This window comes from Myotis daubentonii, chromosome 2 (assembly GCF_963259705.1).
Source record: "Myotis daubentonii chromosome 2, mMyoDau2.1, whole genome shotgun sequence".
Taxonomy (NCBI): Eukaryota; Metazoa; Chordata; class Mammalia; order Chiroptera; family Vespertilionidae; genus Myotis; species Myotis daubentonii.
This window is the reverse complement of record NC_081841.1, coordinates 165310774-165324872: the sequence shown is the minus strand read 5'-3', so window position 1 is coordinate 165324872 and position 14099 is coordinate 165310774. Positions and strand designations below refer to the sequence as shown.

The window sequence follows — 14099 nt, the reverse complement described above, 5'->3', positions numbered from 1 at the left end:
GTGAGTAAGAGATGTGGAGGGATGTAAGAGGCCAATTAAAGGGATTTGAAGAATTCTAGAGAAGAGATGATAGTTGCTGGACTATGGTAGTAACAGTGGGAAGTGAAAGATTTAAGGTTAGTGGAAAGGGTTGACAACACATGTAACTTATTGGACTTAGAATGGGATTAATGGAGAAGGTGAAAAAGACACCAGGTTTCTGCTCTGGAAATTGGGCAGATGAAAAAAGCATGTAGAACAATCTTCTTCTGTGTCTTTAGTAATAGTGAGAAGCAAAGAAAGATGGAAGGAGGCATACCCAAGTCTGCGAGCCTGACTGACATACTAGTAGGTTCCAAATACACTCCCCTTCCTTCTTGAGAATCACTACATTGATGAATGAAGCCATGGCCGTAGATAAGATGTTTTAGGGAGGTTGTGTAGAGTGAGTTTAGAAAGTCCTAGTAAATAACCTGGAGGATGCCTGCACTGAAACAGTGGACAAAGAAAGAGGAGCTTATATAAGGCACTGAGAAAATGAATCCAAAAAGGCAGAGAAGAAAGCAGAAAGTGTGGAGACATGAAAATCAAGGGAGAAGGATAAGAAGGAGGGGAAGATGTTCAGCAGCATTAAATGCTCTCAAGAGGTCAAGTAAGAGAAAGATTGGAATGAATTCATAAGCTTAAGCAACAAGTGAGGACAGCGATTTTAGCAAGAGCAAGTTAAGTGCAATAATGGAAGCAGCTGCCAGTTTTCAGAGAATTAGTGAATGCCTGGGTTGTAAGGAAGCAAACTTAGCTAGTGTAGACAGCTCTTCGGAAATAGCTGTTAGGATAAGGAGTGAGAGAATGCTGGAGCTGGAGGGGAAAGTGGTCTCAAGAGGTTTCTTTTTAAAATGGAATAATGTTGATGGGAGACATCAATATGGAGTTTCCTCAAAAGATTAAATATGGACCTGCCTTCTGACACAGTGATTCTACTTCTGGGGCTTTATTTGAAGAAATCCCAAAACACTGATTCTCTAGGGATTTATCTGGAGAAATCCCAACACACTAATTCAAAAGAATATATGCACCCTTATGTTCATTGCAGTATTTATAATGGCCAAACTATGGAAGAAACCCAAGTGCCCATCAGTAGACAACTGGATAAAAAAAGCTGTGGTTCATATATACAATGGAATATTAAAAAAGAATGAAATCTCAAACCATTTGCGACAGCATGGATGGACCTAGCGGTTCTGCTGCTCAGTAAAATAAGTCAGTCAGAGAAAGGCAAATACCATATGATTTCACTTATACGTGAAATTGGGAAGAACAAAATAAATGAACAAACAAAACTGAAACAGACTCAGATAGAACTGGTGGTTTCAGAGGGGAGGGCAGGTTGTGGCACTGGTCGAAAGAGGTGAAGGGACTAAAGCACAAATTAGTGGCTACAAAATAGTCACAGGAAGTAAGTAAATCATAGGAAATATAGTCAATAATATTGTGATAACAATGTATGGTGCCAGTTGCGGTACTGGAAATATAGAGGGAACACTATGTAAAGAATATGGTTGTCTAACTAAGCTAAACACCCAAAATCAATATATATATATATATATATATATATATATATATATATATATATATATATATAAATGTCGATGGGAAGTGTCAGTTTAGAGGGAGAGGTTGGAGATGGAAGAAAGCAGCAGAGTTCTGGGCACTTATATTGGTAGTTCTCTATTTAGGATAAATCAGTGGTAGGAGAATCTAGAAGCATAAGCTCAGGACAGTAGACTAGGTGAAAAGTAATGCAAGTTTGTATCAAGGTTGTCTCAATGGGAATTGAGAGGAAATATATGCAAGGTGAATTGAAGGGATGTGGGCAGAGTTAGAAATCAAATATGATTTGGGATATGGTAGTTTCATTAATTTAAATGTTTAATATTTAAAAAGTACATTGATATGAAGGTAATTTATGTTTTGTACATAGTTTTAGGATACCCATGGGATTTCCAGAAGAAGATGGCCAGAGAAAACCCAGAAGTTAGAAATTTAGGACTGGTCCTCAGAGCAGAGTTCACGAGTGATAAATTGATATGATCTACTGCATAGAGATTAGAGAGAGTTGTAGCCCTGAGAGAGATTGTGCTGAAACAGATCCCAAGTTCTTTTGGTTAGTTATGTGTTTAGAAATACTAAGAATAGGATTTATACAACAATTTTTAAATCTATCTTTAAAAAAGGGAATTTTAAAATTATATATTTTATATGGATTAAGGTTTGCATGTCATTTGGGAATAATAGGTTAAAAAAACTATCAAACCCTAAGTAAATGTAAAGTGTTGATAGTAGATATTCAATAGATCTTTGGCACTGCATTTCAATCTTGAATATTTATTTACCTTTTAAAATCATGTATGTTCTAATTATATTAATATGTTGGTGTTTAAATAAGCAACTCACTTCAATCACAACTCTTTAAGTTATCAATTCTTAAAGGTCATATTTGTGGTGAGGGTGATGGTAAAGGGGAACAGTGACATAGATTTCCACCCCCCACCTATAGAAGTTGTCCACAGAGTAATATTTATTTATTTACTTTATTTTAATAAAGCTCTCCCCCCCCCCTTTTTAAAATCTTCATCTAAGGATATATTTATTGAATTTTAGAGAGGAAGAGAGAGAGAGAGACAGACAAAGACAGAGACAGAGAAACATTGATTGGTTGCCTCTCGTATGCACCCTGACTGGGGATTGAATCTGCAACTTATGTATGTGCCCTGACCAGGAATCAACCTGAAACCTTTTGGTCTACTGGATGATGCTCCAACCAACTGAACCACTTGGCCAGGGCCAGAGTCATATTTTAATTTGACATGTGAGAATTACTAATTCTTTAGTTAGATTGAAGTGAATTAGAAATAAATTAAAATCTCTTAGATTACTACTATAATTGAATGTACATTTATTTCTAATTCTTCTAAAATATATACTTGGACAAAGTGCCAGAACTTTGTTTTCAATATGAATTAAAGGAAGTGTAGCACTGATAAACAAAATATTAATCTATTTTCTTTTATTTTCTTTTCAAACAGAAAAGCCTCCTAATAAAAGCAGTATGAGGATAGTAGTGGATTCAGAGTCAAGGAAAAGAACGATTGGTTCTGGGGAGCCTGGAGTTACTACAAAGAAGACTTGGTTTGATAAGTAAGCTGTCAGGGGAAATTAAGGAATTTTTTTACACAGTAATTTTTAGGGTAGTTGGAGTATTATTATGACAGTATGGTATTATTTTTCAAAATAAAATTTATATAATTTTCTGTAGGCATTACCCCACTAAAATGTAAATTTTCTAAAAATTTGTTATTCAGTTGTCTGGTACATGGAAGGCATTTTCATATAGAAATGATATAGTGGTTGAGAACACAATTTTTCCACCTCCCCCACCTACAACGTACTCCTTATGTTGGAGATATCATTGAATACTACCCATATAAAGGATAGTCATGTGCTTATTATTAGGGAAGAAAGTGTGGGTCAGATCTGAGAAGAGGCATTAGCCTGGGAGCAGTTCCTGTTAAGAGCTAGAAAGGGATTTTTGGGGAGTTGGGGGAGGGACTGAAGTTGTCAAGGAAGGGCTTCAGTGAAAGAGGTAAGGAATCAGAATGTTGGGGTGTTTATGATGATTCAGTTATAAACTTTCATGTTTGAGGCGAGATTAGGATCACACATTTTTAGAGCTTTATAACATCACTTAAAGGTGAATAATTTCTAGTTATGGCTCTGCCTTTAATTCTGTGATTTAAGGCAAGCATTGTAACCTCTCAGGGCCATAGTTTTATCCTTTTCTTCCAAGTGTCAAATGTGTCGTCTACAGTTCTGAGTGTTTTTTTTTTAGGTTTGAGAAGCAGTTGAGACAGTCATCCCTACCTTTTGATCAAGGTTTTAAAATAGGATACATTTCATTAAGCTAGCTTGCAGAAATGGAACAAAGGTTATATATGCAAATTGACTGAAATAGGGTGCTAGGACCTTTCAAGAATTTTAAGTAGGAGTAGATTGAAAGTGCCAAGTACCAGTGATATGGAAGAGCCCTTCTCAGTTGGCTTCCTTGACACATGCGAACATTTACTAATTTGGAGACTTCATTTTTTTTTAAAGAAAATTTAAATTTCCATAATCAACCAGTAATTTCAATTTTAAAAAATAGAACTTAAATAATAAAATTTTATTTCTTTGTACTTGATAAGGGGATTTATATATTAATATATAAATGAATGTATTAATTAACTTGATTTTTGTTACAGACCAAATTTTAATAGAACAAACAGCCCAGGCTTCCAGAAAAAGGTTCAGTTTGGAAATGAAAACACCAAACTTGAACTTAGAAAAGTTCCACCAGAATTAAATAATATCAGCAAACTTAATGAGCATTTTAGTCGATTTGGAACTTTGGTTAACTTACAGGTAAGAGCTGTGAAGTGATTCTGTTGTCTTTGCTTAATTATTTAAGGAGATAACAATATAATAAGAAAAATATTTTGTAAGGAATTATGAAAAATTTGGTAACCTAAATTTGAAAAATTGGATATGAAATGAAATTTTTTATATTTTAGATGCATGATCTTTAATAACTTTTGTGCTCTGAAAAGGCAGGAGTTTTGATCATATTACATATGTTTTACCTAGAAGAGGTTATCATAAAATTATAGCAAAGTTAAATAATCACACTGGTAAACTCTAATCTTGTAGTTTTCATTTCCCCAGTTTCTTAAAGTCATTACAATAAGATGCTTTAGTCAGATTATTTTTGCTGCCTCTGTGATGGGATACATTTAACAGATGGGGCCCAGAGACCATGTAATCCATAATTAGCTGAAACATTTGCTTTTTCCTGTACCATTTTTTGAATATTTTTCAAGATAAATATCAGTGTAGTTTGTATTTGACTTCACCCTAAGTTAGACCTTGGCTTTGGATATAACTTGTAAGGTTATTTAGTATTGAACTTACATTGTGTAATATGTAAAAGTGTTGAAATAATATTGGGCTTTCTTTTTTTCAGTTTTTTTCAATCAGAATTATTTGTCATCACCTGATAAAAATAATAAATTGTAGAGAGTACAGCTTAAGTTGATTAATTTGGAAAATTTTGTTTTATTCCCATTTAAAAATAATGTAAAGGAAATAGATGAAAATCGCATGCTTGGTTGTGGAAGGACAATAGATATTGATATAGAATTAAAACAAATGTTTCTATGTTAACTCTTTGTGTCCCTTACATTTCTCTTCCCATATATCCCCATAATACAGTTACATCGTTGTTAACAATTTACCATGTATTATTCTAGATTTTTTTGTTTTGTATTTCTTTATCTATACCTGCTTATCAGTCAATCAACACACACACTTAAAAATGTATATATTTGAAAATTATGGACCCATCTTATACACATTACCCTGTAGTTATTTGTGAATATCTTTTTATGGCTATTTAATTGATCTGTCACATTTAGATTTAGACAAAAAAGCTTCTGAAATGTTTTTTCTCACACAATTAACTACACTGGTAATATTAAATTTAAAAGAATTTTCAATACCAAAAGATCAAAAAATTTGAAGTGAAAAGCCTTGTACCTGCTACTTACTAATATGAGTCTGCAGAATCATATACTCTTTGAATTCAGTTTACTTATGTGTAAAATTCATTTATTTCTTAAATTTTCTTGCACTCTTTTGTTTGTTTTGTCAATCCTCACCTGAGGATATTTTTCCATTGATTTCTAGAGAGAGTGGAAGAGAAGGGGAAAGACAGAGAGAGAGAGAAACATCGATTTGAGAGAGTCACATCGATTGGTTGCCTCCTGCATTCTTCTGGAGTGAAAGTAGGTTATGGTAATAGTCTATATTAAAGGAAGTAGAAAGATAGAATCTTACATAGGAGGACCAATATTTTATTTGTTGAGGAATTTTACTATATTCATTTGGAAATTCACTGTTCTTAATATTTGACACCTTAGGTTGCCTATAATGGTGATCCTGAAGGTGCCCTTATCCAATTTGCAACATATGAAGAAGCAAAGAAAGCAATATCAAGTACAGAAGCAGTGCTAAACAATCGCTTTATTAAGGTTTATTGGCACAGAGAAGGAGGCACCCAGCAATTACAAACTACTTCTCCAAAAGTAAGAGAAATTTATGTGAAATTAAATGCTCATAGAACACGCTTAGAAAGCATAGTATTTAAGAGCAGAGGCATTGCAGTCAGGTAGACTTTTGAGTTTAGATCCTGCCTCAACCACTTTTTAATATATAGACTTGAGGAAGTTATTTAATCTCTCTTCTTTTATTTTATTGTGAAGTTAAGCCCTAGTTTATTAGATAATTATAGGTATGTATAAAGCGTAAGAAAAAATTCCCAGGTAGATCAGAGACACTCAGTACATGATAGCTTTACATATTCCACAAAGTCAGACTATGGGTTCATTTTGGAAATCCTCTCCCTTCCTCACTTCTTTCCCTCCCTCCCTCCCTTTCTCCTTTTCTCCCTCTCACTTTCAATTAGTGAATCAGTCAATATGTAATGTTAGATTAATTGCTCGTAGAGGTGTCTTACAGCAGTTTGTTTCTTTAACTTTCTACTGTTCATTAAAATAAAGGAAGAAGGTAGTGAAGTGTAGATTTTAATTTTTTTCTCTACTTTATAAATAAGTTCTTACATGCAGAGGAAAACGTGAAGAAATTTGGAAGGTGGCTAGGTTTTGATTATAAGCTGCACTTTTAAGACTTTCTCTGCATGAGCAATTTAGTAACAAAATAACAAAGGGTATTTTCGATGCTTGTGAATGTTTAACATTTTTTTCTTATTCTGAGGTAATGCAGCCTTTAGTCCAGCAGCCCATTTTGCCTGTTGTGAAGCAGTCTGTCAAAGAGCGGTTGGGTCCAGTACCTACAAGTACTATTGAAGCAGCAGAAGCCCAGAGTGCCAGTTCAGACCTTCCTCAGGTGAATGAGAAGTCTTATTATTGTGTCTGTCACATAGTAGGTTCTGAGTAAATTAATTTCCCTTGGTGATTTGAATTATAGTTAATTGTATGTATTTTATACAGAAATAGGATAGTTAATACATATTTTTGTTACTATTATAACATTTTCACATTCTACTTTTTCTATACTATTTGAATATTAAATTCTTCTCTCTAGTTAATACCTGTTTAAAAGAAAGAACTCTCTTTCACTTTGTGGAGGAGGTATTTTTCAGCAAATCTGCCTGAAAAGTGAAGTTCAGTATACTAAATCTTATTTTTTCCCATCATCTTTGACTTAACTAGAATTCTGTTTCAGAAATAATTATGCAATAGCCCGAACTGAAAGCTGTTGGGACAGGAAGGCTTAAACCATCCAGTTGTAACATGCTTAATATACTGATTCAAGTTACTTATTACGCTCTCAGAACTTTGCATCACTTATTCCTGACTCTTGGATTTTCTTTTCCATATGCCATTCCCTTCCCACTCCCTTCCATACTTGAGTGGCAATTTCTTATTTCTATACCTTCAGTCTCTAAAACTTAGCTTTTCTTTGTCTCCAGATGTTTCAGCATTTGTATAAAATAATGATATACTATCCTACTGAGCTAATGGATGACACCTTATTCCAGTAGTCTTCCTGAAAAATAATATATTGAGATTCTATTTAAAAAGTAATAGATTGAGATTCTGTTAAAATAAACGTGCAGAATGTAAATTGGTAAATTATTATTTACTTAAAAAAAACCCCACCTAATCCTATTATTCCAAATCATCAGCAAATGCAATGTATTTGGCTATAAAATAAAACATACTTTAGGAAAGAATGACTTTTATTTTTAAGCTCAAGAAGCAGGCACATCCTTTATTTACTCAAACCTAATATTTACAATGTTCAAACTTTCTATTGGTCAACATAGGATTCTAAGAATTTATGGTTCTGTATCAATGGAGGGGACTTTAGCAACCACCAGGCTTAGACATCTTATTTTACATCATAGTTTTTCATGATTAATATTACATACTGTTTGTTTTTCCATACACATTTTCTTTCTGTCTCTCTTTGAAAAAAAGATCCAGGTTTTGTGATTAACATCAGTATACCTACAAGTCAGTATATGTTAGTAGAATCAGAATGTTCATAATCCCTTCAGACATATATGTTTAGGGAAACACTGAATATGTCCATTTTAATTTTTTTAGAATGTAACTAAATTATCTGTGAAGGACAGGTTGGGTTTTGTATCAAAGCCATCTGTTTCAGCAACTGAAAAGGTAAGAAGAAGCATGATGTGTTTGTCTTGGCTTCATAAATGTTTTCAGATGGCATCTTAATTTTTTAATTTTTTCAGTTTCAAACTTTTGCTGCTTAATAGTATCTATATCTCTAATTCCTACCATTTTGCTTTCCATTTGCTGAAAAGAAAAATATTTGCTTCCCTTTTTTTACTTTTTGCATCAGCATTTTAATACTTGCTGCTCACTATAATTTCCATGTGCTTCATTCATTCTTTTTCTTTGTATTTACTATATTTTCTTTAGAGATATTTTTTACATTTTATTTTGAAAACTCTGGCAGCCTAAAAGAAAGGGCCATGAACTAGGAATTGTATTTGAGTTTGAGCTTTGACTCTCTATTTACTAACTGCATGATATTGGGCAGTGCTGTTAATCTTTATGAAACTTTTTCTTCATCATAATAAGGTGATGGTAATATTTATATTGCTCATAAAGTTTTTGAGGGATTAAGTAAAAGTTATTTAAAAATATTTTGTAAACTGGAAAAGATGATGTAAATGTAGTAGTTTTATTTATAATTAATAACTATTGTATATAGCCTGACAATACATCTAGTCTTTTTTTTTTTTTTTTAAATAAAGAGACAAATGCTGATTAAATTAAGATAATTTATGGACCTATTTTCTAGTTTTGTGTAGATGGGGCTTTTTTTTTTTTCTTCCTGGTTAGGTATGAGTGAATGTCCTGATCTTTAGTCTTATTTGAGGTATATGGAAACACAGTATATTAGGATTAGATAATCTTTCCCATTTTTATACCCTCACCATAAAGGAAGATAGGGCCCAGATAGTGTTTTGGTTGATCAATACACTTGAGTTACTTGAATCTGGACCTCCTATTTTAGTCCATTATGAAGGTTACATGGGTAATTAATTTCATGAACACCCCTTGAGATAGCCTGACCTGCTTTCTGTACTGCTTCTTTGGTATATTGTTTTCCTTATTTCCTCTGTAAAACTTTGGCAGTTCTAGATATTTGAATATGAATTTCATTCGCTAAATCAGATTTCCCTCTCGGACACCTCAGCATTACTTCAGGCATAACATGCCTAACATGATTCATTATTTCCCACAGAAATTAATTTCTCCTAGCCTTACCTCTGGAAGTTATACCACCAGTTTCCAGTTTGTATCGTCTAAAAGCCTTTAGAGTCATTGCTTGTGTTTGCATTCCAAGTCTCTTTCTCTATCACCTTCAGGCCCCTGGCCTATGGGTGCAGTTCAGAGCTGCTATACCTTCATCTAGTGTACTCTGCCACCATCCTACTTTCAGACTTATTTTAATGTTAGTTGCTTAAAGAAACCTTCATTTCCTCAGCTAAATGACTTAGCTTGGTTCACAGGTTATCATACCTCAATTATTCTGGTTCTGTTAGTACGTCTGCATTACACCTTTCTTTTCTAAGGAGTCTTTTTCTGCTATTGCCTGCCTCTTTTTTATTTTTTGGTGGTGATTTTTCTGAAGTACATTTCCCTCTGCCTAACTGAATTCTAGTCATTCTTTTAAAGATTGAAAAAAATCACTAACCTCTTCTATGAAACCTCTACATTTTTTCATATGATATCCCCCCCATTCTCTAAATTTATGTCCCTTAGTCTATGCTACTAAATTTAGCAATATGTAAATATTTACTTTGGTTAGATTTATTTTTCTTGATAAGTAGCTGAGGAATAAATGAACAATATAAGTCTTAGCAGTTCTGGGGATGAATACAAAGCTGATGGATGATGTTTAGGATCTGTTTATGTCGACATTTGGATTTGTACAAATTTGAAGTGTACTAATTATAGCTTTTACAAAATCTTTCTATTATTTTTTTGCTACTGTTTTCATTTTTTTTAAGCATGTTTTATATAGCTTTAGGCTAAAAGGGGGACATTCTTGGAAATGATAGTATAATTTATTAATACAGTTACCACTAATTTAATTTATGAAAAATCACTAATGGCAGTGGGCTATTTATGGAGGAAATTACTTGTAAAGAATGTTTTCTGGAAAGCAATTATTTCTAAAATATAACTTTCAGTCAACTTCTGTGAACCTGTTTAAAGAATAGGATTTTAGTTTTGTTCTCTCTCCCTAGTCCATAGTGATTTTTGCTGCAGAATCCTTAGAGGTCAGTGATTCAGAGAAGTCTTAGGAAAAATAGAAGATTGTTCATCATCAAATATTACTAAAAAAAACTTTTTTTTTATTGAAGGCAGGGAAAATCTCAATACTAATATCCATTCAGTATCTTCTGTCATTTTTTAAAGCAAATAAATACACAAATGTAAAATTTTTATTAAAAAAATTTATAAAAATACTTTCTTGTAAATAACATTGAGTAAACCCTTTAGTGATTCTTCTTCTAAGTTTCCATTTTTGTGAGAGGACTAATAGAGAGGAAACTTAAAACCTGATTCATATAGCTAAATATTAAGATATTGCAATAGCTATTAAATAGGTATTATTTGAGTAGAGTGATCAGTCAGATGATGTTTGAGTGCTTCTGCTTCCCTTAGGGAGATTTATGAAGAATAAAGGCATCTGCGTATACCATCCTGGTTAGTTTCTTAAAAAGATTTAGGCTGTTCACATTATCTCCTTAAAACTCTTGTAAATTCTTTGTATGTATTATATAAGTTATAGCATTCTGGGGTTTTATTTTATTTTATTTAGAAGCTAGCATTCTTGAATAATAGGCATAGTGATGAGTTACCTAAACTTTGTGATGTCCCCTAATCTATTCCATGATAAAAGATTATAATGCAGTGTCCAGATTGCTACTTCTCTGGTATCCAGATATTTACATTTTAGTAGCTAGAGAGCAAGGTTTTTTTTCTCATTGATACTCTCCTATTAATGTCTTTTTAGATCATGAACTCCTTTAAGACTTGGGAAGCTATGTTTTTTCCTCTGGAAAGTTACATTCTTCATATATATGGTTTAATGTTTTGTTTTTATATAGTAGTCACAGATTTCTCTGAAGGAATTCCTAGACTCCTTTCCGAGACCCAGTAACGAATCACCCCATGGAACTTGCAACTTTTTGCTTTTGAAGGATAAAGTAGCCCATACACTTCTCTTAACTTGACCTTTGTGTAGAAAAGGTTGTCCACTTGGATTTATCATCATTTCAGTTTAATTTAGTGCGAAGTGTTTATTGTGTATTTAGAATGTGTGCTGGAACTGTTCTTGGCACTGAAGATATAGCAATGAAGCAAGCCAGAAAATCTCTACTCTCCTGGGTTGCTTAAGGACATTAGATATCATCAAGATGAACTTCCTCATTTTATAGAAAAACAAATTGAAGCCTGAAAAGTACTTGAACTTACCCAGGGTCTTATAATTAACTAGAGGCCCGATGCACGAATTTGTGCATGGGTGGGGTTCAGCCAGCCCGCCCCAGTTGGGCCAGCCAGAGGGAGGGGTCGCGGGCGTTTCACCAGCCGGCCCTGCCCCCTGGTTGAGGGGACAATTTGCATATTTGCCTTTTATTATATAGGATTAGTAGCAAGGATTGGGTATTTGGAGAAAGAGCAAAGAGGAGAAAGGCACGCTTTTTGTTTCAAGGACCTTACAGTGTAGACAGGGAGAGAAATAAGAAATCATCAGATCATTTTTACTAAATAATTTAATAGCTGTAGGAATAAAATTTCATAGAAGGACCTGGGTAAAAAAAAAAAATTATTAGGACTTTGTGGAAGTCTTGGCTGCTTGTGTTGAACTTGAGCTGGGTTTAAAGGTAAAGGTCACTTGTAGCAGAAGGAGCAATGCTAGCAAAAGGATGGAGAAAGAAAGCAACAAAGTTAATTTCCAAACTATAAATTGCAAATGATCTTAAGAGACAAACAATTGCAAATTGTTTGAGAGACAACATCCAGTTTTTTTCCTGTGCCATGCTCTTAAGTACAGATTTTGTTTTAGTTAGTAGGAATACTAGCGCAGGTATTCAACTAATATTTTCTCAGTGATATAGTAATGACTGCTTTTTCTTGAAGTTTTTATGTTTGTTTTTACTTTTTTCCTATAAATAGATTAATTAATTTTTTTATTTCATAGTTTATTCATTTTTCATACCCTTCTTTTCAAATCAATACATTTAGTTCACTGTACTAAATTTTAACAGAAGTGCTTTAATGTTATTTCATAAGAAAACAGGACTCAGAAAATCATGAATGCCTGATACATTTTTTTTTACAAAATTGAATTTTTATTGATAGGTGTTATCTACATCTACTGGCCTAACAAAAACAGTGTATAATCCAGCTGCTTTGAAGGCTGCACAAAAAACCTTACTTGTTTCCCCCTCTGCAGTTGATAATAATGAAGCACAGAAAAAAAAACAGGTAAGTACAACTATTATTGTACAAAATTTGCATGTAGAAAAGCTCTTCTGCATGTATCTGTTTTTTCAATGCTCATAACAAAATGAAATTTAAAAGGAGTATGTTGGCTGTTTCCATAGTGTAGCAGTAACTATTAATATTTTTCTTGGAATGAAAGATTCTCCTGATCTTTTAAAACTTGCATATATATTTCAGTGTTACATAGGAAACGTTTGCATTTAATTTTTGTTGCCAAGCTTCTGCAGCCATTTCTGTCCTCTTAAATCATTTCGTTTATTGGAATAATAAACGGTCAATATTCTAATGATATTTTTGGTCCTTTCCCCTAGGAGGCACTGAAACTTCAGCAGGATGTAAGGAAAAGAAAACAAGAAATTCTAGAAAAGCACATTGAAACACAGAAGGTAAAATATTAATTAGATTTGGCAAAATATATTTATAAATGTTACAGCTTTGAGTGAACTTAATCTTACACTATATAGATATTACTGAGAAACATTTACTGTAACTGATATGGTAAAACTAAGATATTACCAGTGATAAAGTATATTATTAGTTGATAAATATTGGACATTGAATGGTGGACTGGGAATTGGAGTAGTTTAAATGGAACTATGGTTTTCAAATTTGAAATGAAAATAAGGAGTATTTATCCAAGTATATTGCTGTGTAGTCCTTTATTCAACAGATAGTGAAATGGAACCTTTTTCTTAATATTGAGATGGACCTTTATTTAATTGCCATATCTGACTATTATTTACTTAAAATGTGTCTAGTCCAAGTTGAGATGTGCTGTCAGTGTAAAAAATATTTCTCCAGATTTCAAAGATGTAGTATGAATAAAAAAAGCCAAAACCTCTCAATTTTTGTTGAAATGTAACATTTTGAATACTTTTTGTTAAATAGAATATATTATTAAATTAGTTTTACTGTATCTCTATCTTTTTAAAGTGACTGCTAGGAAATTAAAAATTACTTATGTAGCTTACAGTATTTCTTTATGTCTCTTGTTTATGACATTAATTAGTGTAAGTTCTTGAATCATATCTGGTAATAAAGGTTATGACATTTCCAAATACTGAAAATACAAAAAGTATAGAAAAAGTATACAAAATGTATGTCATTTATAATTTAAAGTTGGATATGCTTGATAAAGAGAAATCATAGTGCTTTATACCAAAAACTGAAACCATCATGACTCAGAGAACCTATAATGTGTGGTATCTTATATCCCATAATACCCTGTTTCTCTTCTTGTTCCCTGTCCATGGTGGGAATATCATTCCTAGGCTAGCCAGGTAGTTTCCTTATGACAAAGAAAGTAATTAAACTTTTCATTTCCTAAACCTCATTATATGAAGGGAAAGCAGAATTTCTCCTGTGATTCATTCTCGGTTATAGATTCCATTTGGATCAGGAGTACTTAGAGGCAGTAATATCAACAAATGATTAGAAAGTAAAATTGTTAAT

At 32.9% G+C, this 14099-nt stretch overlaps 1 protein-coding gene across 15 annotated transcripts in view; it reads left to right on the top strand.

The window, feature by feature from the left end:
- The window catches only part of RBM26 (RNA binding motif protein 26), a 132130-nt gene that overhangs the window by 88722 nt on the left and 29309 nt on the right, over positions 1 to 14099 (top strand). For 8 of the 15 annotated variants that reach the window (XM_059684930.1, XM_059684928.1, XM_059684923.1 and 5 more), the window contains 7 exons: positions 3066 to 3177; positions 4278 to 4437; positions 5991 to 6155; positions 6844 to 6975; positions 8202 to 8273; positions 12504 to 12629; positions 12959 to 13033. In XM_059684930.1, coding sequence (XP_059540913.1) covers positions 3066 to 3177; positions 4278 to 4437; positions 5991 to 6155; positions 6844 to 6975; positions 8202 to 8273; positions 12504 to 12629; positions 12959 to 13033 — 842 coding nt within the window. The remainder of the gene's footprint in view (positions 1 to 3065; positions 3178 to 4277; positions 4438 to 5990; positions 6156 to 6843; positions 6976 to 8201; positions 8274 to 12503; positions 12630 to 12958; positions 13034 to 14099) is intronic. The other 7 variants (XM_059684931.1, XM_059684934.1, XM_059684932.1 and 4 more) reach the window with 4 other exon arrangements.